The sequence below is a fragment of the Notamacropus eugenii genome, chromosome 2 (genome assembly GCF_028372415.1).
Source record: "Notamacropus eugenii isolate mMacEug1 chromosome 2, mMacEug1.pri_v2, whole genome shotgun sequence".
Classification (NCBI taxonomy): Eukaryota; Metazoa; Chordata; class Mammalia; order Diprotodontia; family Macropodidae; genus Notamacropus; species Notamacropus eugenii.
In genome coordinates, this window is record NC_092873.1 from 474,998,740 (window position 1) to 475,026,719 (window position 27,980).

At 36.9% G+C, this 27,980-nt stretch overlaps 1 protein-coding gene across 4 annotated transcripts; it reads right to left on the reverse strand.

Annotated features, from left to right (window-relative positions):
* Positions 1-595: 595 nt before the first annotated feature.
* On the reverse strand, positions 596-27,881 carry LOC140529753 (dimethylaniline monooxygenase [N-oxide-forming] 4-like). Of its 4 annotated transcripts, XM_072648647.1 has the most exons (10): positions 27,668-27,881; positions 25,655-25,727; positions 23,195-23,332; positions 22,149-22,337; positions 20,022-20,184; positions 16,985-17,127; positions 13,493-13,692; positions 11,643-11,995; positions 8,156-8,225; positions 596-4,831 (listed from the first exon to the last, which is right to left on the reverse strand). In XM_072648647.1, the coding sequence occupies exons 3-10, from the start codon at positions 23,324-23,326 to the stop codon at positions 4,402-4,404; spliced, it is 1,680 nt and encodes a 559-aa protein (XP_072504748.1). In that variant the 5' UTR covers positions 23,327-23,332; positions 25,655-25,727; positions 27,668-27,881; the 3' UTR covers positions 596-4,401. The 4 variants fall into 4 exon arrangements, with proteins under 4 accessions (XP_072504748.1, XP_072504747.1, XP_072504749.1 ...); XM_072648646.1 differs by lacking the exon at positions 27,668-27,881 and having other exon boundaries at positions 25,655-25,953; XM_072648648.1 differs by lacking the exon at positions 27,668-27,881 and having other exon boundaries at positions 25,627-25,953.
* Positions 27,882-27,980: the final 99 nt, after the last annotated feature.

Sequence of the window (27,980 nt, forward strand, 5' to 3'; positions counted from 1 at the left end):
CAATTGGCTCTCCCCCATCCCAGTCCAAAGTTAAGTCAATACCATTGTATGAGATATATGTATGAAGTTAGGTGGTAATTCTGAGTGAGGCCACCAGAGGGAGCAGTCACCTAAAACTCCTAACGTATGTGAATCATAAACACAGTTCATAGGATGATAGATCCATGGATGTAGTCCTTGAAAATACAGGGCCCTTAGAAACCTTCTAGTCCAATCACATCATTTCGCAGATGAAGACACGAAGGCTCCAGGAGGTTAAGTTTGTTTAAAGTCCCACAGGTAAGCTCCTTAATGGAAGAGACGATTTCATTGTGATCTTTCTGTCCCCAGTACCTAGAACCATGCTCAGCCATAATAGGCATTTACTAGATCCTTATTGATTGATAACAAATAATAATAAAATGTATAATATATGAATTACATGTAATTCATATATTATAATTTATTATATTTACATATAACATAATGTAGACATATTTATATATAATTATATAGTAAATATAATTTTATTAATAAAATATAATAATAAAAAAATAAAATAAAGTTGGAATCAGTTGATCTTCCTATGAAAACAAACACCAAAGGTAAACAAGTGTCAAATCAAATGGTTTATTACATTTTTAACACATAAGGACAAATATTATCTTATTAGGAAGTAATAGTATTTGGGAATCCCAACTCTTTTCTTTAGAAATTTTATGTGAACCTGAGCAAATTTCCTCATCTGTAACATGTGTGTAATATAACTGACACTCTCTTTTTTGTAAATCTTAAAGCTCAATAGAAATGTGAGTTATTATTTCTGTTATTATTTCTCATTGGCCAAAATCAAATTTTCGCTTGTATTGCAGATGAATTTAATGACTGGTTTTAAAAATCCAACTCATTAACCTTATAAGAATAAGAAATTGGATACTCAGATTGTAATTAGTGGGTAGATTCTTAGAATGTTAAAGCTTAGAATGGCCTGTGGAGATCATCTCATTCAAGATTTCAAAAATGTCTAGATTTGTCAAGACCTTAGTTAAAAAATAACATGAATAGTTCATTAAATTTCAGATATTGAAGCAGTCTGCTGGGGGGAATTATGATTTAAAACTGGGAGAGAATTTAAAAATGACCTACTTCAACTCTCTCATTTTACAGATGAAAAAACTCAGGCCTACGGAAGTTATGTGAAGGTAAAAAAGGTGGTAAAAGCAGAGTTAAGTTTCAAACCCTTTAAGCCAATGTCAGAGGCAGGGAAGCCTTCTGGTGACTCCTGCTCCAATTTGAAAGTTACAGTTCTTACTTTGCTTATATATAAGGTGGACTCTGGTAATATATTTTTTTTCAGTGGTTGGTCCAATAGTAGACTCAAGGCCAAGGGGATAGTGTTAGTGAGTTATGTAATAACAGAAAATACAAATATGTTCATATGCAAGCTGATGAACACCTGTAGATAATCATTATTGAATAAATATTTACTTAATGGCTACTATGTGCCAGGCACTGCCCTAGATACAGAGTGTCTAAAGACAAAATCCCTACCCTTAAAGAGTCTAACAAGGGAAATATATAAGTAACAAAAGTTAGAATAAATAAACCATATGCTAGATAAGTGGGACAATTTAAATATTTTAAGAGACCAGAGAATGGAAGGATCCTTCCTAGCAGGGCCATAGGATTTAAAGTTGGAAGGGACCTTAAAGATCAGGTAATCCAACCCTCTACTTTTACTGATGAAGAAACTTGAGTCCCCCAAAGGTTTCATGATTTTTCTCAAGGTTACATGGCTAAGAAATAGCATAGCCAGGACTCAGGTCCTGATTCTAAACCCAGTGATCTTTCCTCTATGCCCCACAGCTCTATGAACCTAGAATAAGGGAGAGAATTTAGTTAGACAGAGATGAACGAGGATGGGGCTAGAGGAAGGGCTTTCTAAGTGTAATGCATGGCAAGGGCAAAGGAAAACGACTAAGGTGTAGTGGTAAAGTTTAGATTTGGAGTTAGAAGACCCAGGCTCTTATCCTTACTCCACTAATTATCCTTTTTACTTTAGGCAAGCCACTTAACCTCCTGAGGTTACATATAAAATGAAGGAGTTGTGCTAGAGGATTCTTAGATTTCTTCTTTGTTAAGTCTACAAACTAGTTCATTTTAAGGACAATTCGAGTAGCCAAGATTGGTAATATTGTAGGATGCTAGTAATAAGTAGTAGAGTTGGAAAGGTATAATAACGCCAGTTGTATAAAGTTTTGAATAATAGACAGTATTTTAAAAAATTTTGCTAGGTAATGGGGAATAGTTGAATATTTTAAGTAGGGGAGTGACAGTATCAAAACTAGGCTTTAGGAATATTAATCTAGAAGTGGTTTGTAGGATGATTGGAGTGAATTTTAAGGCTGGGAAGCCAGTTCAAGATGGTAATAGTTCGGGCATGAGTTAAGAGGGACCTGAATTACAGTGATTGTGAAAGGATGTAAAAGAAGGGATAGATATAAAAGAAGTGAAGGAGAAAAACACCTGATAGGACTAGAGAGCTGGTAGCATAAGGAGGATGAAGGAAGGAGGAATAAAAAATGACTGAGGTTTGGAGCTTGAACTTAACCAGGGACTCAGATTCCTTGCTCCCAATTATGCATTCCATTTTCCCACCAAAATTGCCTACTTGTGCTTCTCCATACGCATCATTCTATTTCCTGCCTTTATACCTTTACGCAGACTGCCTCCATGTCTGGAATGCTGTCTCTCATCTGTGTCTTTTGCCATTCCTAGCTTCTTTTAGGGATCTGCCATATTGGACATGAAGACTTTCAGATTTCCCCAGTTGTTAGGAACCTCTTCTCACCAAAACAACTGCTTTGCATTTACTTCACTCTATATCTCCAGCATCAACTTAGTGTATACTCATCCCTCAGCAGAATATAAGCTCCTTTGAGACAGGATGTGTTTTGTGTTTATCTTCATGTCCCTAGCACTAGTACAGTCCTGCGTAGAGTGAGCATTTTTAAAGTCTTTATTGAATTGAATCGAATCTGTTCATTCCCTGGGTGCTTTGCTTCACTGAGATTTTACTGTATTAGGGAATGATGATTATTATCTTACTGTCTTGTTTGTTATAGTAGATGTAGGTACCTACAATTGTAGGTAGATAAGGCCCTTTGGTGAGTTTTTTGGTGACAATTAAAATAAAGTCTAGACAGTGAACCTGTGAGAGGAAAATGCAGTTCTTTGTAGTCAAGCCAAGAGGGAAAAGTCCAAGACAGTTGTTTTTGAAGCTGTCAGGTGTCCCCAGGCTCAATGGTAGGAAATATTCTTAGTCTCTCTCTTGATTTTTAGAGTCAGTCACTATCTAATCTTGTATTCTATTAATATTTGCCCCGAGAATTGGATGTTTATCAGCTGTTCATATAGTGCTGAAGTGATGAGACAAATAAGTGTTAGAAACTGAATGTCCTGTAGACATCTAAAACTCAATATGTTCAAAACTGAACTCCTTATTTTTGCCCTCAACTTTCCTAATATTGTTGAGGATTTTAACATCTTCCCAGTTAGCCAGGCTTCCAAACTCTGGATCATCCTTGATGCCTCACTTTCTCTTACTGTCCCATATCTAATCCTCCTGTATATGCCTTCTTCTCTCCTCTGACACTGCCACCACCCTGGTGTAGACCCTAGTCCTCTTATACCATGACTATTTCAATGGTCTTCTAGTTTTTCTCCCTGCTTCAAGTCTCTCCCCACTCCAGTCCATTCTCTATTCAACTGTTAAATTCATCTTATTATGCTCAGGTCTGATCATATCAGTCTCCTCCCTGCCAGCCCACTACTATTCAGTTACATCTTGTGGCTCTCTATGACCCCTAGGATGAAATGTAAAATCCTTTATTTGGCTTTTAAAGCCCTTTCTACTGACCCCTTCCTCTGTTTTCCTCCTCTCCACATGTTCTGTGATTGTATCTCTGACCTCTTTCTTGCTTCTCCCACACAACACTCTTCTAACTGGCTGTCCCCCATCCCCAGAACTCTTTCCTTCCTCATCTCCATCTTTTGGCTTCTTAAGCTTCCATCAGGTCCCAACTGAAACATAACCTTTTACAAGAAGATTTTTATGATCCCTCTTAATGCTAGTTCCTTCTATCTAAAATTACTTCTAATCTACCCTGTCTGTATCTTGTTTATACATAGTTGTCTGCATGTTATCTCCCCCATTTTCTGAGAACTCCTTGAAAACAGTGACTTTTTTTTGCCTTTCTTTGTACATCTCTAGTGCTTAGCACAGTGCCTGGCCTTTAGCAGACACAATAATTATAATAATTGACTTGAATTAATTTATCCAACAGACAGGTAGAGGGGGAAATGGTAGCCAGTGCATCACCATTTCATGTTAGTCTCATAGTCTAACTGATCTAATCACATTCATTTTCTCATAGTGCTAGCTAGGTAAGTAGAAATTCTCTCCCCCACTTCAGTGACCCTAGTCAATTGCAGATGAAGTGAGGATTTATAAGTAAGCAGAACAGCCACAAATAGAAGGGGTACCCCCCAAATCTTTAGCCAATGTGATATTGAGGTAGGTTCAGAATAATCAGGAATGACTCTGGTCTGTAGGGGCTTGAGTGTCCGGTCCCACTGAGACATGATAGCCCTTCTGGCTCCATCCCATTTGCCAGGGCCCATCAGACGGTACTGGTAAGATGTGCATGGACCAAAGAAAACTTCCTTTGCAAGACTGGGATCCTTAAAGAACAGGAGCAAGATGTTGGGTTTTGCTCCTATGCATGTAGCAAGGTCATCCAGATAATGAATATAGTCCTGTTTCCCCTGGGTGGGATCCTTAATAACACCCCTTCAAGAGAAAAGGAAAAGAGACACATTATGTTTCTGTAAATTCTCCTCTCTCCACTTTTGCACTTTATGACCCAGCATTATTATAACTGAAATGCTGGATTTATGTGTATGGTATTTCCTATGGCTGGAGTATAACAGGAAGGGATGAAACTCAGTGGTGTCTATGAAAGCCTGACCTTTTTTCTAAGCTTTAATAAACTTTATGTAACAAGATAAGATTCTATAATTCATCTGCTTCTAAACTGAGTTAAAAATCAACTTCACAAGTAAAAGATGGGGGACACATGGCCAGGTGGTAGTGTGTCTGAAAATGATCTGGAGGTTTGGGTGGACTAAAAGATAGCTTGTAACATGTATTTAGTATCAACAGTACATGGCAGCCAAAAAAGCCCATTATGGACTTAGACTGCATTAGGGCATAGTGTTTAGGACTAGGGAAGTGATGCTCCTACTCTGCCCTTTGCTGATCATACTGTACTGGAAAATTAGGTTCAGTTTTGGCCACCACAAATTGAGGAAGAATATTCATAGAACAGAAGATCCATAAAGCAATATGAATTTTTTCTTTCTTTTTTTTTTTTTTGCATTTGTATTGCCCTGCATCTAGTACGTAACCTGTATATAGCAGGTGCCATTTAAGTGTATATCTTGGCCAAACCAACTAGTGGTACATTAAAATCAATGTGGACTTATAATTTCCCAGTATGGGAACTCCCTCTATCACCACCTCTATCACAACCTATTTTAGTTACATTCCTGGAACTTATTTTATGCCAGTAGATGTTGAAAGACTTGCTCAGGGTCACAAAGGTAATACTGTCACAGGAGGATTGATTTCAAGGCCAATCCTCCACCTACTATGCCTCATGTAAGAGGATCAAAAGGAAGTGAAAACCAGTGAAATAATGGGAAGCCATATAGTTTATTTGTAAGCTCTATGGAAATTCTTAGCAGGCTCATGATAGTGGTCTTTGAGTATTTAAAGGGCTTTATCATGAAAGTAGGATTAGACTGGCTTTATTTGGTCCCAGAGGATCAACCTGGGAGCAATGTATAGAAATTGCAAAAAGACAGATTCAGGTTCAATGTCAGTTATCCTTGACTCTTCATTTTCTGTTACCTCCTATGTCTAAATAGTTTCTAAGCCTTGCTGTTTCTGTCTCTCCAGCATCTTATATGGGCACTACTCTAGTTCAGACCCTCATCACTTCCTGCCATTGCTATTGCAGTAGGCTATTAATTGACCTCTCTATGGGAATTTTCTTCTCTCTTAATAGAAACCAAAGTGATTTTCCTAAAGCAAAAGTCTGATATCACTCACCCACTCTATAAACTTCAGTGGCTCCCTGTTATTTCTAGGGTCAAAAATAATATCTTTTGTTTTGCATTTAAAGCCTTGGCTCCAACCTATTTTTAAAGTCTTATTATACATTTTTCCTGTACACAGTCTGTACTCCAGTCAAACCATCCTCCTTGTTATTCTTCTTCATCTCCTATGACTGTTCCTTGGCACTGGACTGACCCCTCTGCCTGCAATGCATGCCATCCTTATGTCCATCTTCATTTATTGTGTTCAAAGCTCAACTCTTGTTATCTTCTAGGCAAGACCTTTCCTGTTTTCCCAATTTCTAATGCCTTCCTCCCCCAATTATCTTGCATTTCTATATTTATTTTCTATATAATTTTTGTCTATACATACATACATACACAAACATATATACATATACGTATGTTTGTGTTTATATCCTCCAGATAGAAGTCAAGGTCCTTAAAGGCCAAGGCTCTTCTTTTTTGATCTTTGAGTCCTCAGCTCTTAGCAATGTGCTTAAAACATAACGGGACCTTAATTCATACTTCATAACTGATATTTTCATCACTTAATGTAACTTCTATAATACTGAATAGATCAACAAGTTCTCTCCAAAATGTATATGAAGGATACTCATAAAATCCCCAAGTCAATATATTTGATGGTTTGTTCCTAAAAAGTTATGTGCTAATTAACATCACCAAGATCACAGCAGAGCCTCCTAGTTATAGGACCCTAAGTATAGTGGAAAGATAATTGCACCTGGGTTCAGATGTTGAATCTAAGGCTTATTAGTTGTGTGATCATGAGAATTTTCTCATATGACTAAATGTCTGAGTCTCAATTTCCTTATCTGTAAAATGGGAAAAATTCTTTTACTACTTGACTCACACAATATGGTCTGGGAAACTCTTGGACTCCTTGAGACCCTTTCAGAGGTTCCATGAGGTCAATACTATTTTCCTAATACTAAGATACTTAAATTTCTAATCAAGCAAACATAGACATAATCCACATAAGCAAAAGTGCTTTGGGTGGGTGGGAAATCCTCAACAACTTTTAAAAGTGTAAAGGGCTCTTGAGACCTAAAAGTTTGAGAACCACTGCCCTAAGCAAATCCCTAAGATTATAAATTGTAGAGCAGATTTGAGTCCTCATTAGTAGAGAAAGTGTTCTCATTGGGAGTTCCCAATACCAATAAAATCATAAATCTGCTCCAAACAAACAAACAAACAAACGAAAGATTTGTATGAACCAGTTTCTTGTTCAAGTCCTCATTGAACTAACTGGCCTTTGAAGTTCTATCCATCTTTAAGATTCTGCAATTCCCAAAATCATACTCCTAGTCTGTAGAATCTAGCGAGGGGAAACAGAGCTAATGCCAGTATCTCTAAAAGGAGTGGTTTGAATATAGTAGGAGGTGGGTATTATCTAAATACCAACACTCCTATCCTATATTTACTCTTCTTAGACAAACTTTTTCAGTCTTTAGTTTTGATTGGATCTTTTTTTGGTTTGTGGCACATATAAAGGGGGAAGAAATGAAAGAAATTGAAAGGTGATTTTTTATTATTTCCTACATATAATTCTTTGGGATCAGATTAAAAAACAACAATATTGTTTCTATGGGACATTCACCTGGATGTGGAAATGACCTTCTTATTCAGATCTCTTTATTATAGTATAATTTATTGCAATTAGATTTTTACCAGTGATGTAATATTTTATTGACACCTTCATTCTTTCAATTGTTATCTGTGGAATTCCTCTTAAGTGTTGCCTACAATGGAGGATATTGGAAATTAGAATTGGTTCAGATTTTGGATTTGACAGTTCCTGTACAATCATGGGCAAGTGATATGATTGATCATCTTAAATCTCACTTTTTCTCTTCTGTAAAATGGAACTAGTCATGTTTGTACCATCTATGTTATGGTGCTGTTGGGAGGAAATTAGTTAGTAAACCTTAAAATACTATATAAGTATAAGTAGATACAGTTATTATGATTATACCTTCTTATGAGCTGTTCCTTCTTAGTAGCCTCAGCCATCATTTTGTTTGATGGAGGGATCTTACACAGTCCTTTGTGGGGAAAAGAAAGGATTTAATATCAATTATAATGGACACTTGGCTTTTCCTTCAATTCAGTTAAAACCAATAGTACTTATTAATTCCCTATTAATAAAATGAGCACTGTATTAGGAGATGGGAGAAATGCACTTCCTCATCACCTGCATTTCTTAGAATCTCTAGATTCCTTCAAAACTCAGTTTAAGTACCACCTTCTACCTTTTGTGAATATCTAAATGCTAGGGCCTTCCCCCTTTCCAATTGTCATTATTCGGTCATGTCCAACTCTTTGTGATCCTTTTGAGGTTTTCTTGGCAGAGATCCTGGAGTGGTTTGCCATTTCCTTCTCCATATTAAGAAACCGAGGCAAACAAGGTTAAGTGGCCTGCCCAAGGTTACACAGTTAGTAAGTGTCTAAGGCCAGATTTGAACTCTTGAAGATAAGTCTTCCTGACTCCAGGCTCAGACTTCTATGTATCATGGTGCCAACTAACTGCCTTTATTACTTTGTATCTATTTCGTATCTAGCTGCATACATACACGTTTTCTCCCACGACAAAACATAGGTTCCACTTTTATTGCACTGCCTAGTGGAATGCCTGGCACAGAGAAAACCCCTGAGAGTGGTTGTTGCTTGATAGACTGATACATAGATCAAATACAACGTAGTTTCTTCTCTCACAGAGCTAATAGTGAAGTAGAAGTTGTGACTCATGTGCCAATAACTACACTACAAAATGATGCATAATTCAGAGAGAAGAAAGGGAAATGCTATGAAAAGTAAAGTAGGGGAGGGAATCATCTCCAACTGGGGAGATCAAGGTAGGTTCTCTGGAAGAAGTAACCATGAAGCTGGGAGACTTTAAAGACTGGATAGGACTTTGATTGGCAAAAGAGAGGTAATTACATCCTTTCTCTAGGCTTGGTGTCTTCATATTCCTTCCAGCGCTAGATTCAGTGAGTCTAAGGAAAAGATAATATTATTGTCCCCAGTTTATATATGAGAAAACAACTTTCGAGAAAGGAAATGACCTGCCCAAAAGTCACACAACTAAAAAGTTTCAGAGCTGGGGTGTAAACCCATGCCTTAGTGATGCCAAATCCAATGCTCTTTCCATTATGCTGACCTAATAGTAAGATCCTGGATGGGATGGGAATTCCAAATACATTTTATTTATATTATAAAAAACAACTATAACAAATTTTAGTCCCACCAGTAAATAATCTGAATTTTTTTAGCCATACATTACTGTTATGTTAAATGGAGTACTTTTTTTTTTTTTTAAAGCAGGAGGAAGCCATTTTTAAAAAGCACTTCATAGTGTTGATGGCACATTGTAGGAAGTACTTGGACTGAAAAAAACAACAAACCCAATTCTATAACATTGTCATATAAAGCCAAGGTATCAAAAATGAGGCCTCCACCACTGTAATAGAGACCTCTAAACCCTTGGTTCTTCCCTCAACTCTATCTCTGCCATGCAGCCTTCATGTGTTCTATACATGGTCTTTAACGCAGCTCTACACTGCTTTAATGATTTATCATTAAAATTGCTTATCCTATCTCATCTTCAATCATTCCTGACCTGCTCCCCCAAATAACCCACATGATTTCACTTCTCTGCATCTTGTTTCAGGCTGCTGAGTATTGCTGGAAAACGCTAGAAGATTTCTCTCACTTGACTGTATTATCTCAGCTGAGATTTCATTGCTGACAGGCAATCATCCTATTCTTTAAAGGAATTTAGGGCTAAGGACACGTGGACAGTTAGACAAAGATATGTGGAAAAGCTTGCATTACTTTCTGGCAGTTCCCATGTCACGAGGTATGTGATGGTGTGATGAGTATATGTTGTGCAAGTAGGAGTAAATGAGGCATGTACATATCTGGCTGGTAGGGACCAATTTTCGACATATCATTTTTCACAGTGACAGATTTGGGGAGCAGAAAATATTCTTTTAAGTACAGTAGTTCTCAGTGTCCACAGACTGTTTGGAATGTTGGAGCCAGCTAGACAGAACTGTAGATCATCTAGTCAATAGTATGGCAAAGGGAGTTGGAACCAGGAAGACTTAGGAGTGTATCCTGCCTCTGACACTTACTAGAAATGTGATCCTGGGTAAAGTACTTGACATTTCTGTGCCTTAGGTTCCTTTTGAGAAAAAAGGGGATTATACTAAATGGCCTCAAATATTCTTTTTTGTTTTTTTAAATCTATGATCCTATGACCCTAGTCCAACTGCATTCTTTTGTATTTAAGGGAAAAAACTCCCAGAGAAATGCTTTTCCCAAGATCATATTCCTAGTAAGTGGCATAGCTGAAATCAGAATTAAAGCCCTAAGAATCCAAGTCCTCAGGGTCTATCATGAGAATCAGTATTTTATCTTTCCTCCAGTATTTCCATGAAAGAATGCTCCTAAGAAAATGAGGAGAAAAGACTTCTAAACATTGTAATAATATATTAAGCAAAACCTCATAAAAACAACAATAGCTAGCATTTATATAATGATAACTGTGTCAAGCACTGTGTTGAGACAAAATATAGGAAGTCTGAATTATTGAATATTTTGATGCTTTAAAAATATTTCCACTTATGTACAATATCTGAAACTGATCAGATCAAGCTAGATCTACTAGAATGACTGCTTTGCTTCTAGGAAGCTAGATAGTGCAGTGGAAAAGAAATGTAGGCTTAGAGTAGACCTGAGTTCAAATTCCATCTCACACACTTACTAGCTGTGTGACCCTGAACAAGTGACTCAATGTCTCTCAACTTCAGTTTCCTCATCTGTAAAATGGGAATAATAACAACATCTACCTCCCAGGATTGTTGTGAGAATCAAGTGAGATAAAATATGGCTATTATTATTATTGAATAGACAAGAATAACATAAATGGCCTAGCAGATCTAAGCAGTTTTATTCTGCCTGTTTATGTCATGGGCAGCTAGGTGGTACCATAGTGCACAAAACTCTGGCCTAGAGTCAGGAAGACTCATCTTCTTGAGTTCAAATCTGACCTTAGACCTTTAATAACTATGTGACCCTGGGCAAGTCACTTAACCTTATTTGCCTCAGTTTCCTTATCTGGAGAAAGAAATGGCAAACCACTCCAGTATCTCTGCCAAGAAAACCCTCAAAATGGGGTCACAAAGAGTCAGATACAAATGATAAATTACTCAGTTTATTCCATAATTGAAAAGAAAAGAGTCTTCAAGACTGAGAGAGCAACTTATCCCTTTAAGCTGGAAAAAATGCCCATCAACATCATGTTTACGCTATTTAATTATTTCTGCAAAATTTCTCTTACCATTAGCGCTTTGTTCCTTTGATTACAAAAGTATGTTTGGTATAAAATGACAAAGAAGCACCAACTTTCCAACTGAATTAGGCAATTTATTCAGAATTTTGGTCATTTTACTACTCACCTTTGAATACTCTTGTGGCCCAGCGCGCCTGGAGTTCTGTACCAACTATGATGGAACCTTGCAAACCAACATGGCCGATGAGAGCCAGAGTTGCCTTTTCCAGGTTTGAGGGGAAGATATATTTGTATATGAAGATCTTGTTTGTACAGGATTTTTCCATAGATTCTTCAAGGAAAGGAAGGGAGTATGTATATCCTGTAGCAAAGAACACAACATCAATGTTCTCTTCCACAGTTCCATCTTCAAAGATGGCAGATGTTTCTGTAAATTCCTTCACATTGATTTTCATAGTGACAGCACCACATAGGATATAGCTGGGCAGTTCATCATTTGCAATTCTCTTTTGTTGCCTCCTGTATTGTAGAGAAAAAACAAGCGCTTTTACTTTATGTATACACAAATAGGTGTCCAGTCACATTCAGCTAACAGGCTGGTTAATTTAGTGAATAACAGTCACACGTTGTTTTGAATAAATTGACCAGTTAATTTAGCCAAAACATTTGATGCTCCATATAAGTAACACTTGAACCACTGTCCTGAGAATATTTTGTTTTCCTGCTGCTAATAGAAATAATTTTGAAAAAATTAAGTTGATTACTGATTTATTAATTAACAGAAGTTAACCTCTTCTTTTGGTATTAGTGATTGAGAAAGGCTATGGACATTTTTGGTTTTAGACTTTAAAGATGGAATAGATGACATTATTTTGAAAACTTTAGCTCAACCATATAACTTAGTTTAGATACAGAGCCAGGACATTCAAAGGATGTAGTATATTGTGGCTAAAGAATATCAGGTTTCAGACAAGAAAGTTTCAGATATCTGATATATATTTGTTGAATGAGATTAAAGTATAAGTCCCACCCTTGATACTATGCTTTTTTTAGGTTCCCAATAATTATCGTGATTAGCTAAAATGTTAATAGGAAAGTTGATCCACTTTCAACTACATTAATGCATAGTTTATATATCCTAAGGGTATAATTAAAACAAACATTTGTATATTGTGCTATGCTGCTTCCTTTCTTTCCATTATAAATACAGACATATGTGTTTTTACCAAGAAAAACTTCTTCTGCTTCAAGTATGTGATAAAAATGATATTTAGGAAACCCCATCTTTACTACAAGAGAATTCTGCCATTGTCAATGTGTACATTAACTAAAATTAGACATCCATTAAAATATGCTTGTAAATTATTTTTATTATAACTTCATACCTCCAGTTTTTCAACCAAAGTAGAGGCAAGATGATGCATATAGTGGAAAGACTATATTTGGATTTGGAGAGAACTTTGACTTGAGTCTTGGTCTTGCAAGTTGTTTTCTGTGTGCCTTTTGCCAAATCACCCCATTTTTCTGGGTCACTGATACCTCATCTAAAATGATGGGGTGACTTAGATGACCTCTAAAGTTCTTTCCAGCTCTACATACAAGGTGTCCCAAAAGTCTTGGTGCAGTTGTAAGCTATACTGCACCCAGACTTTTGCAATACCCTGTATTATGACAGCTGAGCTCCAAATAGATATGACTATCTTCATTCACTGATCTTGTCTATCTATGCTGCACATTTTGTGTCAGTCAGCTTAGGACCCTTCGAAATAAATTTTATATATCCAAATTTCTCTCTCTTTTCTCATTAGCTTTCATTTTTTGAAGTTAGTAATTTTACCTCTTCTAAAATAAAATTCAACTAGGTCAGTCCTATCTTAAACTTTGAGCACTGTTGTCAAAGTGGCACAAGTGAAATTAGTAGAAACGTACATAATGAAAACATTGACGTGAGCACGAATTTTGGCTTCCTCACACAAAAATCAAAACTAGATTTTCAATAAATAAAAAGTAAAGTACCCCTTTGGATTACTCAATCCATAATTCTTATGGTTAAACCATTTATTCATGCGCTTCTTCCCCTTCCAGTTCATGATGGCTGAAGGTAAGGAACGTGCAACCAGATGAAGAAATCTTGTTACTTGAATCATATGAGTGGGGTAGCCATCATCAGAAAGACGGCTATCGACCCAGGCACCACTTCTAGTACTGAGAAACACCTAAAAGGTAAGGCAGGATGGATAAATGGATCATTTAGTGATTTTGTACTTTTTCCCATTGATGTGACATGTTTCCTTCTGTGATTTCCAGTTTTCTTAATGGTGTAGAAGCAGATATTTATCTTGATCCCAAAGAGAGCATGGGTGAAAGATTTCTGCAGAGATGAACCAATGGGCATGTAGACCCATGTCCATCATGACTCAGAGGGATTTGTGATCTTGCTAATGTGGAGTCTCCCACCCCCAGTGCTGCAGAATGTAACTAGGCTATGCTTTTTCTTCTTCTGTCACTCTTGTGCACGTCGTCCCATAAATCTCCCCTACTGGATTAACCCAATGTTCAAGGGTCTTTCTCTGTTCACATTGTGGGAATCCAATGAAGGATCAAACAATGGATGTCAATGAAATTGGTACTTTCATCACTACTTTATTATGAATAATCACGACCTACCTAATATGTTCTATAAAAATGGATGAGCTCAGGCATCGTATAAAATAGATCTGAGCTTATGTTGGTAAAATTTTTTTATTGGTATCTATTATTTTTATGTCACATACATTTCCCAACATGCTTCCCTCCCCCAACTCTGAGCAAGGCTGTGTAACAAAAAATTTAAAAGAGGGAGGGAAAAAGTTAGAAAAACTAACAAATTAAAAAAATTTGGCATTATACGCCAGTGTTCTACACCCACTATTCCCCATCTCTACAAAGAAGCAGGAGAAGGTAGCTTCTCATATCTCTTTTTTTAGTACACAAGTTTGATCATTTTTTCGTAGAATTCAGTCTTTATTTTGCTTTTTGGCATCTGATATATCACTGTGACATAACATTTCTAGTACAGTATAGAAATAAGAAAATTAACAAAAATAAAATATAAAAGAATAATATGATAATGACCTACCCCAGGACTATTTCTGGTCTGAATGCCACTGAACTTAATTGAAAAAGATGACATGATGTTGGTAGTAATAACAACAAAAATAATGGACATTTTACTTAAGGATTTCAATTTTACGTATAGTATTATCTGAACTTTATAACAACCTTGTGGCATAGGTACTGCAGGAATTAGACTCTTTATATCATGGGATCATAGATTTTGTGCTGGGAGACACCTTAGAGGCCATGTAGACTGTCCCTCTAATTTTACAGATAAAAAGAATGATGACTCAGAGAGGTTGTGACTTCAATCAAACTAATTTAAAAGCATTTGTTAAGCACCTACTCTGTATCAAGCACTGTGCTAAGAGCTTGGAATATAAAGAAAAAAGGGATATAGTTTCTGTCCTCAAGAAACTTACAATCTAATCAGGTGGACAATGTTTATCCACACCATGCTTCTCCTTCATTCTACCAGTAGAAACAAGATAATTTTGGAGGAAGGCTCTAAAATTGAGAGTATCACTTATCCATAGTCACAAAGATAGTGAATATCAAAGGTGGGATTTGAACCCAGGTCTTCCTCCATTAAATTCCTACTCCAAAGCCCCATGATGTCAAGAGGATGACCCTGAATCCTTGAAGTTTATGCCAGCAGGACTCTGACTCTGAGAAAGGCTCTAGCACAGTTTGCCTTCTGAGGACCATTCTAGCTACATGTGGAGTGACTCATTATCTCTCTCAATCTGGCTTCCAGGTACTGAATTATTTTTAGTAAAGCAAACTACAGACTATCTTCTAAGTACAGAGTTTGTGCACTGTGTCAGTGGAGAAGATACCCTCAATATTTCAAGGCAAATAATCTAAATTGTTAAGAGAAGGTTCTGATCAGCAGTTTCAAGAGCTAGGAATTACATTTTTAATGTCTTTATTTGCTAGAAGATTCTACACTTTGGTAGTATCCTAGTGACTCTAGCTGCCTTCAGAGCAATTCACCAGGGCTTGATTTCCAGCCAATTCAGCAGTTTCCTCACTGAAGTTGATTGGCTCATGATTAAAAGACCATATTAATGAAGCAAAGGTCAGAACTGTACTCTTTTTATGGTTCTTTATCTTTGGTGCGTTCTGTGCTACTTTCTTTACCTCAGGCTACAGTTTTGCAAATACTTGCAACAGGTTAAGAGGGGTTGGGAAATATGTAAATATGGTCAAATCAAGGCGTATTGCTGATTATAATCCTTGATATACGTACATTAGTGATTTTTTAAAATAAAATAAAAAATAAAAAAAAAATAAAAGTATGTGTAGAATGTATATGTACATATATTTATATATATTCATATGTTATATATGTATATATACATACAGACATACATATACACATTCTATTGGGGCATGTAGGTGGTACAGTGGATAGAACACGGAGCTGGGAATCAAGAAAACCTAAGCTGAAATCCAGCTTCAGACACTTACTAGCTGTGTGACTCTGGGGAAGTCACAACCCCTCTTTGTCTCAGTTTCTCAGCTGTAATATTGAAACACACTGGAGAAAGCAATGGCAAACTATTCTAGTATCTTTGCCAAGAAAACCCCATGGACAGGGGTCAAAGAATCAGGTGTGACTGAACAATGACAACAATAATAACATATTTTATTGCTGTCTATAATTTTTATTGGTGGAAAGGATTTGTAATCATATAATCCTGACCTGTCATTTGAAATTATTATTTTTCTTCCTTGGGCAGCATGAGTGGATAATCAACAGGCATGACTAAATTGGCTCTGTCCTAGAAGATACACAGACCTGACTTGGTTGCATCTGTATTTGGATATTTACCTCCATTTGCCATGGATTAGATGATCACAGAGGCATTAGAGTTAGTAGCCTGAATGTAATAATTACTTTCAGTTTTTTTACTGGGTAGGATTGGGAAGAAAAGGGTCCACCTGACTCTGGAAATCACCAAGTGCCCTGGCATCAATGTTGTACTATCAGCCTGACATTGAAGGCATTACTTTTTGCTCAGTGGGGATTTCTCATTGCTTAAAAAGGTCTGAGAATGCTTAAAATGGCTATTTAAATTACCAGATGGGGTAGCAAAGTGGTACACTGGATAGATTGCCAACCCTAGTGATGTCAGGAAGACCTGAGTTCAAATTCATCCTCAGACACTTATTAGCTGTGTGACCCTGGGCAAGTCACTTAACCCTGTTTGCCTCAGTTTTTCACCTATAAAATGAGCTGGAGAAGGAAATGGCAAAGCACTCTAGTATCTTTGCCAAGAAAACCTCCGAAAGGGGTCACAAAAGTCAGACATGACTGAAACAATTCAAGAACAACAATCCAATATGTTTAAAACCATGCAAAATAGCCCTTGGAGCAATAAGAGATACTACCTGAGCTATACCTACTTTTTCTGCCACACGACTGAGTTCCACTGCAATATCACCACCAGTGTTCCCAAGACCAATTACAATGACCCTTTTACCCTGAAAACCTTCTGGACTCCTGTATTCTTGACTGTGTAGGATCTGTCCTTGGAACTTGTTGATTCCTGTGAGAAAATCAGAGGGCTGGGTTTAACTAACACAGGGCTAAGTGTTGGGGTAGGGAGTAGGTGGTCCAAAAGGTAAAGAAGCACTAAGGTGCAGGGACAGTCTTGGTGATTTCACTAAATGATGAATGGAAAAAGGACAGTCTCTGAAGCCTGACATCTCTTATCATACTCCAGCATTTGCAAGAGAAGATACTAAAGAGGAAAGCCACTCTTAGGGAAATATCAGGGTGTATGCCTCAGGTTCTGAAGGTAATTTCAGTGACTCCAAATGATTTCTCTAAATCTGTGCCTTGAATACTCTGACTACTTACCACTGTCTCTTGAAATCCTCAGCTCTACTCAAGGCTGAGCTCAAGTACCACTTGAGTCACCTTTCCTCATTTCCTAGTTGTTGGCATTCCCTACCTCAAATTAGTGTGTATTTTTTTATATTTACTTTTCTAAGTATGACATAGGTGTGCATAGGGCATGAGTCAGCTCATGTTCTATGTAAAACTCTGGTATACATTGTGTTCTGTCCTTTAGAATGTAAGTTCCTCGAGGGCAAGAGCTGGTTTCATTTTTTCATCTATTTCTTTGCGTTGAACATAATTCCTGATACATAGTAGATGCTTTAAAAATTCTTGGACGGATAGCTCCCTGTTCATTTAAGAGAATATTACTAACCCCTGAGTTGCCCTTACTCAGAGGAGTAAGTTAAGGCCACTACCACCAAGTCCAATTATACCACCAAGATAGAATTATCCTTTGGTAGCAGAACAAGGATTCCCCTGGTGACTTGCACAATCTGACCAGGGAGGAGTTTCATTTTGGGTCAATGGCAGGACATTTTCTTTTTTATATCACACCAAGGGCCAATGTTGTCTGACCAGACTTTTTTTTTTTTAGTAGTATCCCCCTACTATTGAGGGATATACAAGTGGAGAAAACATCATATTGTGAAGCCAACCTTACCTGAATTAAACTTTTGACAAGGGAACAAATTTTGAACTAATGTATGAAAACAGTCAATGTAGTAACTGGGGAGCTTGCAATTTACTAGCAATAGTTGCCCAATACAGCTGTGAAGTAACAGACTGGTTTTTTTTCAGTTTAAATGTTATGTAATGTATTTAAATTCTTATTTAAATAAAACTGGTTTTCAGAAGAAAAATTTTTGGAAGGGAAATTAATTTAGAGCAATGGTGACATTGTTGGTATAAATGTATAGTTTCCCCAGGTGACCACTTTAAAAGGCCAATGCTTATTTGAATGCATAACTCTTGGCATGTTTGTTTAAAGAAGCCTTTCATGTACAATCACTAGTACCTATGTATGATATCAATTATGACTGTTATTGGTTTTATGGAATAGATATGTTCCTGAAAATCAGTTAAAAATAAATACAATTTTAATTTATATGCCCTTGAGGGTTTTCTTTTCAAAGGGATGCTAGTGTGAGTTATCTTATAATGTCAATAATTGAAATGGGCTGCTCAGTATGTAGAAGGTTTCTTCTTCCCCCAAACTGGAGACCTTCAAGAAAAGTTCAGATGACTCTTTTTGTCAGGATTTTATATAGAAGATTCTTATTTGGATTTGGATTGAATTAGATGACCTCTAAGGTTCCTTTCAACCCTGAGATTTTGACATTCTCACCTCAGATTTGTTTTTTTGTTCAAGTGTGAAATGTCTTAAAATTGCATATGTTTTACTGGGTTAGTTTAAAGTATTTTTCTTGCATAATTACCTGACTTTGATACTTATCTGTATGGATCCTTTCTATTGACATTCTTTTAGAAGAAACCTAAAATCTATAAGAGCTTGGGAATCTCTGTGACTATGTGATACCCAAAAAAGTTGATGTTGGATACGTCAATATGTCCAAAGTATACCTTAATATGTCCAAAATGAAATTCCTTATCTTTCCCACAACCCACCAAAACACCAAAACCCAAACCAAAACACCAAAATCCAAACAAACCCTAATTCTTCTCTTAAATTGCCTACTTAGCTAGAAATTACCATCCTCCTTTGATCCATCCAGGTTGGCAACACTGGAGTCATTCTTCACTCCTTACCCTTCCTCACTCCCCATATCCAGGAAGTTGCTAAATCTTGATTTGTGATTCTACCTTCACCCATCTCTCACATTCATCCCTTTGTTGGTATCCATACAACTTCTGCTCTAGTTCAGGCTTTACTGTGTATTATTGCAAAAGTACTCCTCCAGTCTCACTCCTCGTCAATTTATCCTCCATGTGGCTGCTAAACTGTAATTCTGAAAACGTAGGTTTGACCATGTGACTCCAATTGAAAAAATCTTCAATGGGTCCCTATAGCCTCTAGGATAAAAAACAAACTTATTAGACTGGTATTTAAAATCCACCACGAAACCATTCACACCTATGAGATTTATTCGATGTTAGATCCATTCATACACTTTCCATTCCACTTTCCTTATGATACATTCTGTTTCCCACCTCAGATGGTACCCCATGCCAAGGACATGCTCTCTCCTCATTTCCACCTCACAAAACCTGTAGCATTGTTCAAAATATGGCTCAGGTGCTACTTACTATTTGAAGCCTTCCATGATCCTCTCAATTATTAGTACTTTTAGCCTCTTGAAATTATTTTATACTTTCTTGTCCAAGCATAGTAGAACATAAACTTGACTTAATGCTTTGATTTTTTGCCTTTACATTCCTAGTGCCTAGAACAATGCTTTGTACATAGTTGAAGCTTTATACATTTTTACTGAATTGAATGTCTTTTAGTAAAGTATAAGATACCCTGAGGGCAGGGATTGTTTCATATTTCTCTTTGCATCCTACATGTCTAGTATGTCACATTGGCATGTAAGGAGAGGCACTTGGTAGATGATAAACTTTGTTGACTAGCTGACTCACCAGGAAAAGACTCCAAAGGCAAGCGGGGATTCAGGTAATGTCCTGTGCATATCATGACTGCATCAAAGACAGCTGTGTCTTGCTTCCCTTCTGCCTCTGTCACCACATCCCACTGGCCAGTAGCAGCAAAGTCTTGGCGCTTTGTTACACTGGTCACAGTGGTCTGAAAGGAAGCACAGAGACCTCTCTTCAGAGGATCCAGGGCTATACACACTCCACAATGGGATCAATTCAAGAAAAGTCTCCAGACGTACAAAAATTAAAAAAGAAAACTCCTCAAATGTTAAAAAAATTGTTTTATCATGTAATTACAGAAAAAGAAATACATACAAAAAAAAATACGTAAACTTTAAGGTCCTTTACAGCTTTTAAAAAAATGTTTTGACATGTATAACGGAAAAAATATGTACAATGTATTTATATATATATATATATACACACATACACACATATACATATATTATATACACATACACACATATCTATATATACATACACACTATATATACACACATCTATATAAACATGCATATACTCTCTACATATGTAGATACACATATATAGATAAGTATATATGAATATATGTGTATAAAACATGTATTGTGTGTGTATGTGTATATGTGTGTGTGAGTGTGTGTGTGTGTGTGTGTGTGTGTGTGTGTGTGTGTATGAAGCCTTCAAACATGAAATCTATAACTGTTGAGTCACAGTGGACAAGAATATAACTGAAGGTTTCATCCAGGCAAATTGGACTCAGGAGAGTGACAACAATGGAAATGATCTAAACAGAGTATCTCACACATCAGGAAGTTTAGGAGAAAATGTTTCTTTAGGCATGACTTAGTTTTATATTGAGGTCTTCAACTAATTGACTTTCCCCCTTGAAGATTATACTGGATAAATTATCAGATAAGATTACTTAATCATATTTGCTTAAATATTTTTCTTTGTTACAAATAAATACTAGTTGAATGAACGAATGAAAGAAAGAAGGTTATATTATGTAGAATATTTGGGAAAATGACTATGATGTTTAAAAAAACAACAACTCCAAAAGGCTTCAATAAAAATGAGAAAAACTTAAACTGGGGAAAAAAAATGAAATACAACTTCTTCTCTGCTCGTTAGCATTGATGGAGCATGGGATGGGTTAGCTGACATTTACAATTTGCTCAATTTCCTATGGTAACTGATTAGTTTATCCACATGCCAGTACTTATTCCAAGTGAGAGTCTGAACAGAATTCACAGGAACCAGACTAGGAACTTCTAGGAGAGATCCTTTGCAATTCCTTCAGCTTAAGCATCTATTTTTTTTTCTGAAGATGTATCATTTCTACTGTAAAGATTTGAAAACCAAATAAACTAAGAAGTGGAAGACCTTTTGGGATATGCCCTAATTTTGAACAAACTATGACTGAGGTGAAAGGATTAAAAGAATTTGGAGGAAGGGTCTGAAATGCTGATTTCTAAAAATCAAAGCATGGATTGTATTGGAAATTTTGGGGAATCACCTTAACTTTTTTGTTACTTATTTATTCATCAATTTAGGGAGAAGTACTGGATCCATGATTTAATGAGTTTAGGGAACTTCCAGGTGAAGAAATCCGCTTTACCAATGCAAGCTGACATGTTCTCTGCATCGGGTAGTTACAGAGAGTTGTCTAGAACAGCCAAACTCCAATAGAAATAGTACCCTGCAGGTCACATATTGACCTAGAAAACTGTAAGTTTACATTATCTATGTTTTATTGTATTTTTACTTATTTTGTTCAATGTTTTCCAATTACATTATAATTTGGTTACTGAAGACGCAAAGGAATGTTGCTGCTCATCTGTGACCTGCTCCCTGTTTGCCACCTTTGGCCAGTACTTTTGAGAGATTAAATGATTTTCCCAGAGCCAGTATGTGTCAAGAGCAGGACTTGAATCCATGTCTTCCTGGCTCTGAGACCAACTCTCTATTCACTATCTACTACCACATAGTAGGTGCTATATAAATGTTAGCTATCTTTTATTATTATTCTTATGTACATTCAGATTTTTCATTCACACTGTATTCATTATCTTCCCAGTTGACTATGATGCCATATGCTCCCCTTGATTCTCATTTTCTAAGGTCTCTTACCTTTAAATGAATGTGTTTGAGAAGGTCAAAGTGTTTGGCATAGGAATTAAGGTACTCCATCATCAGAGTGTGCTTCATGTAGTTGGGAAAATCTTCTGGGAAGGGGAAGTCACTATAACATGACATCTCCTTGGTGATATTGGTCACTACAGATTTGTAGACTTTGGTCATTCCATGTCCAGTAGTTTCCTATGGGAAAGGGAAAATCTAAGACATTCAGAGCTTTTGATGTAATGACACCAACATTAGGCCATACCCTTTTGAGGTCAGATAGAAAGAAAGGTCCTATGTATCTCAAAATATTCATATCAGTACTTCTTGTGTCATCAAGAATTAGAAGCTAAGTGGATGCCCTTGATTGGGGAATGGCTGCATAAACCATAGTATATGAATGTAGCGGAATATTATCATATAGTAAAAAGAAAAATTTAAAATGAGAAATTTAGAAAGACCCATAGAAGGAGTTGTATGAACTGATGCATAGTGAAGTAACCAGAACCAAAGTAGCAATAGACACAATGTTTATAACAATGCAAATGAAAACAATATTAAAAGTAAACTGAACTCTGAATAATTATGATAGCCCATCTTCCCCCAGGAGAATAGATAAAGGAAGCGTACCACTTTCAGCCCCACACTGAGGTGAAGTCTTACACTGGTAGAAGGTTGCACACTTTGTCAGACAAATTCACTGAATTGATTCTTTTTACTTAACTTCTTTGTTACAAAGAAAGGGTTCAATTTCAGGTTGAGATCAGTAGAGATGTGTGGTAATGATGTTATTGTTTTAAGAAAGCATTGATAAAATGTATTAACGGATAAAAGAAGACAGGCAAAGAAATATGAGTGGAAAAAGTGACAGTGAGGATAAAACTCAGGATGTCTTCAAGCAAATCTCTATATGAATTCTTAGGTCTTTTTTCCACTGGGGGCCAGTTAGCTCAACCCTGTATCCCTTCTAATCTCAGGAAAAATCTTTTGGTTATGTCTGAGGTTTAGATATAAGATCTTCCCTCTTAAATAATAAGGAAAGTGACTATACTCACAGTAAACTTCCACAATCCCCCAATGTCATCACTTCTTTCGAAGCAGGTGGGCTCCAGACCCTCTTCCAAACAACCTTTGATGGAGGTCAGGCCACTCACACCAGCTCCAATTATTGCGACACGCTTGACCATGGTCTCCTGCAGCAGGGGAAGATGAATTAGATTTTTGTTAGGCCCCTGGGTCAGAATGGAGCTTTTGACATAGAATAAATGAGCTTCATGAAGTTTTAAGTACACCTTGTTTTCTTTGCATGGCTCATTACCTCTGTGAAACTGGGAATGCCATTCAAGCATTCAGAGTCAGTGTCTTCATCTGGAAACGAGAATAACATTGCTCCTACCTCACAGAACTGTCTGTATGGAAATCTGTGTGCTCTACCTCATTTCATCCATTTAATTGTGATCCAAGATTGTCACAGACAGTACTTTCCATCTGTTATAAGGATTGATGAGTATATAAAGAGCTAGTTAGATTCAAAGCAGGTACATGAACATGAACTATTAATGTCAATGATTAGTTGTGGCAGACCCAAGAACGGGACCCAGATCTCCTGACTCTCAATCCAGTAGGTGTCTTCTCCCCTGCCCCCAATATATAATGATCATAATTTCTTACTTTGACTTCATAAATTTGACATTTTTTTTTCAAACCAACTTTTCTTGTTTAGATCTTATAGGTGAATGATATACCATACTGGAACTTTGTCACTGCCATGTTTCACCCTGGTCTAAAGTCACTGAGGTATTAGGGATACTGAAGTCTAATTATGCAAAGATACCTTCATTTACATTTTACCCTCTGAGTTATCAGAATTCTTGTGCAGTAAATGTAGAAGGAATTTGTTAAATCCCTTCTAGCTCTAGCAATAAGATCCCAAGATCTAATGGTGCTCCTTGGGGTGGGTTGAATGGGACATATGGGTAGTATAGCATTCTTCTGAATCCTCAGAATCTCTAAGCCTGACTACATCTTGGGGTAAACCTGGCAGAAATGGGCTTGAAAGGGTTTCATTTCTATTCTATTCCGAATTTGATTTTTCTCTCCGATTCCTCAGAAGTCTCAGGCTCTATTCTTCCTAGAGTTTACACTTATTTGACTGAACACAGCCCCATATGAATTGTATTCTGTTCTAAGGGGCTGGGGTATGGATCGGCCCTCAAAAATCGCTGGTGGCTTCCCTAGGCCAGGAATTCTAACAGATAGTGGCCTTAGCACTCTCATACCAGGAACAAATATCCTCAACACAATTAATTTTTACTAAGCCATTAGGCAGAGTTTTGGGTCATCGTGCCTTGCCCATGTGATTGATTTCAAATAAAAATGTTAGAGGAAGTATAGCATTAACCAACATATGATTGAGTAAATGGCCAACTAGTTACTGAGACTAGTTCTGTCCTGTCCTGCTTCTAGTCTCTCCTTGCACTGGAATTCAGAAGCAGGAAGGGTATGAACATCATCCTGTCATTTTACTGATTTCCTTAGAGTAATATGAGCACCACAACGTGAAAAGTTGTGCCCTTTTGTCTTGACTTAATTGAACAATCAAGAGGAGGTCAGATAGTACATTATACATAGCACGGTTCTAAACAGGGTTAGACCTTCAAAGGATAGGTTCACAGGATTCTGAGCCGGGAAGGGACTTAGAAATAACTGAAACTGATTTCTTCACATTGCAAATGAAAAAAAAAAAAACCAAACCAAGGTGCAGAGTTACTCAAGGTCACAGTAAGTAATAAGACAGACAGACAGACAGATACCCACACACAGACTCACAGAGGAATAGGAAAAAGGAGAGAAATCGTATCTATTATTTCTTTGATATAGAGAGATCCTGGATAAGGAAATTCTACCAAAGCAGGTTGTCACCTTCTCCCTAGCTTATCGTGGGCAAGAAATGCCTCTAAAATAAAAAAATTAAGTGAATTTGCATGAGAACACAGAGTATGTGTCAGAGTTGGGCTTGAATCCAAGACTCCTGGGTGCTAAGGTCAGCTATCCAGCCACTGTTTCTGTCTGTCTGGTTCTCTGTCCATCTCCTTGTCTAGCTGTCTGTTTTCATTCATCTAGAGCACAAAGGGATCTCCGAGGCCTCACCTCCTCCCAACTATTTTCCAAATAAATATACTGAGATCCAGGTAGTTGAAGTTACTTGCTAAGTTCACACAGGGGGTGTCAAAAATAGGAACTCTCCCATAGTGCTCCCTTTCCATGGTATCTCCCTGGTCCCCATTTTTAAGCCACCCCTCCTTTCTAGAAGAGTATTACGTTACCGTCTTTGCTTCCCTTGTCTCCATTTTTACTTCCTTCACTTGTTTTGTTCTGTCCTAACTTTAAGTGGAATTGACAAAAGACGAATCTGTCTCTTACTACTTGCACACACAGTAAGAGAAAACACATTAATGAGCCCAATGAAATAATGCATTTAACCCACCTTTAAGAAAACTTGACCAAGTACTTACGTTCTTGGCACACAGTATTCGGTGTTCTGTATTCTGATTGTATATATTACCTCTGATGTCTTCAATTGAAAGGCTAAAAGTCAGGTTAAAATAAAAAACTCAAATGCCAGGCACATATTGGTAATGAGAGAAAAAAAAAAAGAAATGCAATGAAGACTCTTAGCAAAGTATTTTCTGGTCAGCCTTGTTTAAATCAGAGTATCAGCATGCAGCAGGGGCAGAAAATCTTCATAAAAGATAGGGTGTCTTCTTGAGCTGTTCAGGGAACCAGCTTTAAAACTTCCTAAACCACTTGGAGGGTAAGTGACGATTTAGAAGTCAGTAATGTGATTGGACAATGGGGGGAAAGCCCTCCCCCTTTCTCTTTTCGCAACCCTTTTAATCTTCCCAGTTACTGAGAAGCTAGAGTTTCTGGGCAGTTGTATGTGAGCAGCAATCTTCTAACTGTGGCCAATAGAGGGAGCAAGATTCCCTTAAATAGAATTCCTGTCTGATGTATCAGGGCAGCACTGTACTCAAGCTCAGGCCAGAGATAACTAGAACCGGAGCAGGGGGGGAACACCTGATTCCAACACCTTCTTTTTTTATGAATGAGAAACTGAAACTGACTTATCCGAGTGAGACAACTCACAAGAATATTAAAGGTTAGGGCAGGTGTTTGAAGACAGGTACTCTGCCTCCCAATTGAGAGTCCTTTGATGGAATAGAAAACAGAATCATCAATCTATTACCATTTCTTAATTACCTACTATGTGCCTAGCACAGTGCCAGGACCTAGAAAGACAAAGATAAAAATCAAACTGTTTCTGATCTCAAGGAGGCAACATATGTAAATATATATACATGTATATATATATATATATACATGTATATATATCATCTACACAAAATAAATGCAAGGAAAAATCCCTACCATAAATCTTGCCCTTATTGGAATATTAGAATCAAAAGTCCATAACCACCTAAACTAAGGGATCCAGAGAGTTCTTTGGAGTTGTGATGCCCCATTGGCAGTTTTATTTCCTACTAGCCCCTAATATTCATATCAAAAGAATTAAAATAAATCACATTCAGTGATTAGATTTTGAGGGATTTAAAATTTTTTCTGATGATTAAAACATTTCAAAATACTTTCTGATGACTTAAATTTTTTTTTTCACTTTGTGATGATTCTTTGCCCAAGCACATGCCTGAAATCACTAAGTTAAACAAATCTTATTGTCCCATCTCTAAAAAACACAAAGATACTTAATCACATTACAGCTCCCAAAAAGGATAACTTACAGTGAAATCTTATTAACTCAGATCTTTAAACTTGAAGGGACTTTTGAGGTCATCTAGTTTGTCTACTCTTTTTTTTTTCAGATGAGACAACTCAAGTTCTTAGAAAGGTAATACCTTATCTAAGATCATATGACTGGTTTATGACAGAGAGAACACTGTAAACCAGTTCTCTTGATTCTCATAGGGATCTTTGGGATTCCTGCTGAAGTTAGTAATTGAGTAAAAGGGTTGACCTTTGTACATGTTTTAATTACTATTTGAAACATGGACATTGTACTTGCTCCTTAGGAAAAATAGAGGAAAGAATTTTCCAAACCTCTGAATCAGGACTATTAGTGCAACCTCTTATATTACATTATATATTATAATTATATATTATATTATACTGTATGGGGAGGAAAATGTATTGGCTGTGCCTGCAAGGTGGAAATTTATTTATTAAATTGTAAGAGGCCACTTTTTGCCTGGTGAAAGCACTGGCTTGCATGAAAATTCACCAAATATACATTCCAATTTAATCAAGTAAAATATTTTTCATTCCTCTTCCTGATTCTTACTTATAACAGGATAGGATTGTATATTAGATAGAGAGTTAATCTTAAAAGAAGAAGACCTGGGTTCAAGTCTTGACTCTGACACATATTGGCTATCTGACACTGGACAAGTCATGTAACCTCAGTGATCTATAGGCAACTCTTTTAGATTATAAATTATAGGATAGGTACTCACCTGCATTGTTAGGGGGAGTTTCCTCACCATGGGGTTCCCTATGTCAGGAAAACCATAGGTTGTTACCCATAACCTTTGACCGGATCTACAAAGGAACTATGTTAAAATGTGCAAGAGTATAATTAGAGTAAAGATTTGGATCTAATGTTCAGAGGCCATATTCATTAGGGCCCATTCTAGTCCTAGGCAATTGTCTGCTGATCTATCTTATAGGTGCAAGACACCTAATATATGAAAGACTGAACAAAAGGCCCCAAGTAACTGTTGATATATTTATTGCACTGTTAACGATTTAGAGGATAAAGATTAACTC